Consider the following 3160-nt stretch of genomic DNA (forward strand, 5'->3'; position numbering starts at 1 on the left):
ACCAAATGCTGACTGTTGAAATTGGCAATTTAGACAAGTAATATAACCTCTGATACTCCATTTTCTCTTCTGTAAAATGGATCCAGCAAGCTCTGCCCTTATTCATGCTACTCCGTTCTCCAACATACAAAGGCAAAGAAAGACACATGCACACACACACAGGCACACATGCACTAAGATTCATGATTACATGAATTACATTCATGATTCATGATGCATTACATTCATGATTACATTTCAGTCTTGCTGCAAAGATGAAAGTGATTGTAAAAAAACTAAAGAAAGACAAAATAATGTCATTGAGCAATTATGCAACCTAGCAAGGTTTTAAATGGGAGTAAGAAACTCAGTGACAGAAGAGAAATGACAAGTTTTGCAACATCCATTATAGACAGTTCACTAAAATATACAAATGACAGGCACTGCTAACAAGTTTCAATGAAAGGAATTGACTAAATTAGTCATGGTCCTGGTCTGGACAAATTTGTGAATTCCGAGGCACCTGTGTAGCTCAGTTGGTTGAGAAACTGACTCTTGATTTCAGCTTGGATTATGATCTCACTGTTTGTGGGTTTGAGCACTGAGCCTGCGTAGGATTCTCTCCCTCCCTCCCTCTGCCCCTCTCCCACTCTCTCTCTCACACACACAAAATAAATAAACATTTTTTTAAAAATTTGTGAATTTCTTCAGCAATCTCTGAGATAGAATATCAACTATAGGATAATATCATACTGAGATTGACCCATTCAGATGAAGCAGAATATCTGTATGGGAAGAGAGGATCCAAAGATTCAATGAGGGCAAATATTAAATATAAGTTAGTTGGGTTCAAACCCCCCTCCTCTGGTAATTGAATGTGGTCATCAGAGGTTTAAGTTTTTGCCTATGTTTACTTCTAGGGAATATTCCCTCTAAATGGCTTTGAGGAACCACAGCACCATCACAGAGTTCATCCTCCTTGGCCTGTCTGTTGACTCCCACGTCCAGGTTCTGCTCTTTGTGCTTTTCCTTGGGATTTACCTCTTTACTATAATGGGAAATCTATCAATGCTGTTGGTCATCAGGGAAGATCCCCATCTCCACACACCTATGTACTTCTTCCTGAGCCACCTCTCTTTCATGGACTTTTGTTTATCTACTGCCATAGTGCCCAAGCTGCTGGAGAACCTCTTGTCTCAGAGCAAAACCATCTCAGTGGGGGGCTGCCTGGCTCAAGCCTTCTTTGTGTTTGACATTGGAGGAACAGAAGTCTGCTTACTCTCAGCAATGGCCTATGACCGTTATGCTGCTATCTGTCACCCACTCCTCTATGGCCGGGTAATGAATAATCAGCTGTATATGCAGCTTGTATGGAGCTCATGGAGCCTGGGGTTTCTAGATGCACTCATTAACACCCCCCTGACAATGAACTTGGATTTCTGTGAAGCGAAAATCATCCATCACTATAGCTGTGAGTTGCCCTCCCTCTTCCCTTTGTCCTGCTCTGATGTCTCTACCAGCCTCACTGTCCTGGTCTGTTCTACACTCCTGCATGGCGGTGGTACATTCTTCCTGATTTTCTTCTCCTATGTGCGCATAGTCTCCACCATCCTGAGCATCGGCTCCACCTCAGGCAGAAGCAAGGCCTTCTCCACCTGCTCCTCTCACCTCACTGCATTGAGCTTCTTCTATGGCTCAGCTTTCCTCCGTTATCTCATGCCAACCTCAGGCTCACCTCTGGAGCTCATCTTCTCCATACAGTATGGTGTGGTCACTCCCCTAGTGAATCCCCTCATCTACAGCCTGAAAAACAAGGAGGTTAAAAATGCACTGAGAAGAACCTTGGGAAAGTTTTTGCAATAGTACAGGTAGCAAACTGGATGGAGATGATTAGGTGTTAGGCTAGAACTGCATGCATGCAGATATCTGTTGAATTGATGTTAAGTAAAATTGGCTGAATGCCTATCTTGTTAAATGCTGACAGATGCCTTAGTATATAATTTAACAGCCAGACTCAGTATATCTTATTCTAATTTTTTTCTATACATAGAGATCGTAATTGAACAAATTATGGAGCAGTCTCAATAATATATAAACATGAATCATTTTTGACCTATTTTTACCAAAATATGACATACAGAATATAAGTATACAACACAATAAATTTTCTCAAAGAGAATATGACCAAAAAGCTGGCAACCAAATCAAGTCCCCCTTTGCAACACGATCCCGCCCTCACAAGTAATACAATACCATATATTACTTTTGTCTTCTTTTGTTCTTCATAGAAGTGGAATCATACCATCTATTTCTTTTTCTTTTGTGCCTGATTTAATTTACTCAATATTGCACTTAGAGAGCTAACTCTTCAGGTATAATGTATTTGTTCATTGTTTATTCTCAGTGTTGCATTATTTTCCACTGTGTGAACGTATAATTTATTCACCCATTTTACTGTTGAAAGATATTTGTGTAGTTTTGGTTTATGGCTATTATGAATAGTATAGCTGTCAGTATTCTTGTACACATCCCTTAATGAGCATAGATACTTTTGTTTTGCTTTGTTTTAGTATACACCTAGAGATGGCTTTGTTTGATAATAGGGTATACATCATACTTCCAAGAACTTTCCCTTCGTGGTTGTAAAATTGTATATTCCCATAGTAGTTTATGAGAATTCCAGTTGCTCCATAAAATACACATGGTATTTTTATGTTTTTCATTTCATAATTCTAGTGGGTGAGTTGTGATTACATTTAAGGCTGTACTTTGCATTTCTCTGATGGCTAATAAAGCTAAGCACCCTTTCCTCTGCTGCCCTGTGGATTGACTTTCATTCTCTTAATGTTGTTCTGATGAAGAGAAATTCTTAGTTGTAATAAACCCCAAGTAATCATTTTTCCTTTATAATATACTTGCTATTTTTGTGCTGTGTTAAAATTTTTTTCCTTACTCTTAGTTTATGAAAATATTCTGTTTTTTTTAAGCTTTAGTGCTTTATTATAATTCACCTGGAATTGCTTTCTGTGCATAATGTGTGATAAAGGTCAAGATTCATTTTTTCCAAATGGAAATGCATTTACCCATCACCATTTATGTTCCCACTGCACTGTAATATTGCTTTTATCATAAATCATATATATGTGTGGGTCTGTTTCTGAATCTTCTTCCATTTTGTTCC

At 38.5% G+C, this 3160-nt stretch overlaps 1 protein-coding gene across 1 annotated transcript; it reads left to right on the forward strand.

The window, feature by feature from the left end:
- Positions 1-915: 915 nt before the first annotated feature.
- Positions 916-1842, forward strand: LOC102971534 (olfactory receptor 8S1-like). Its single transcript, XM_007072952.1, has one exon. The coding sequence runs from the start codon at positions 916-918 to the stop codon at positions 1840-1842; it is 927 nt and encodes a 308-aa protein (XP_007073014.1).
- Positions 1843-3160: the final 1318 nt, after the last annotated feature.

Source organism: Panthera tigris, chromosome B4, assembly GCF_018350195.1.
Source record: "Panthera tigris isolate Pti1 chromosome B4, P.tigris_Pti1_mat1.1, whole genome shotgun sequence".
NCBI lineage: Eukaryota > Metazoa > Chordata > Mammalia > Carnivora > Felidae > Panthera > Panthera tigris.

Bases quoted from the DNA above. Each gene is read 5' to 3' on its own strand.
- LOC102971534 (XM_007072952.1), top strand. From the start codon at position 916: ATGGCTTTGAGGAACCACAGCACCATCACAGAGTTCATCCTCCTTGGC.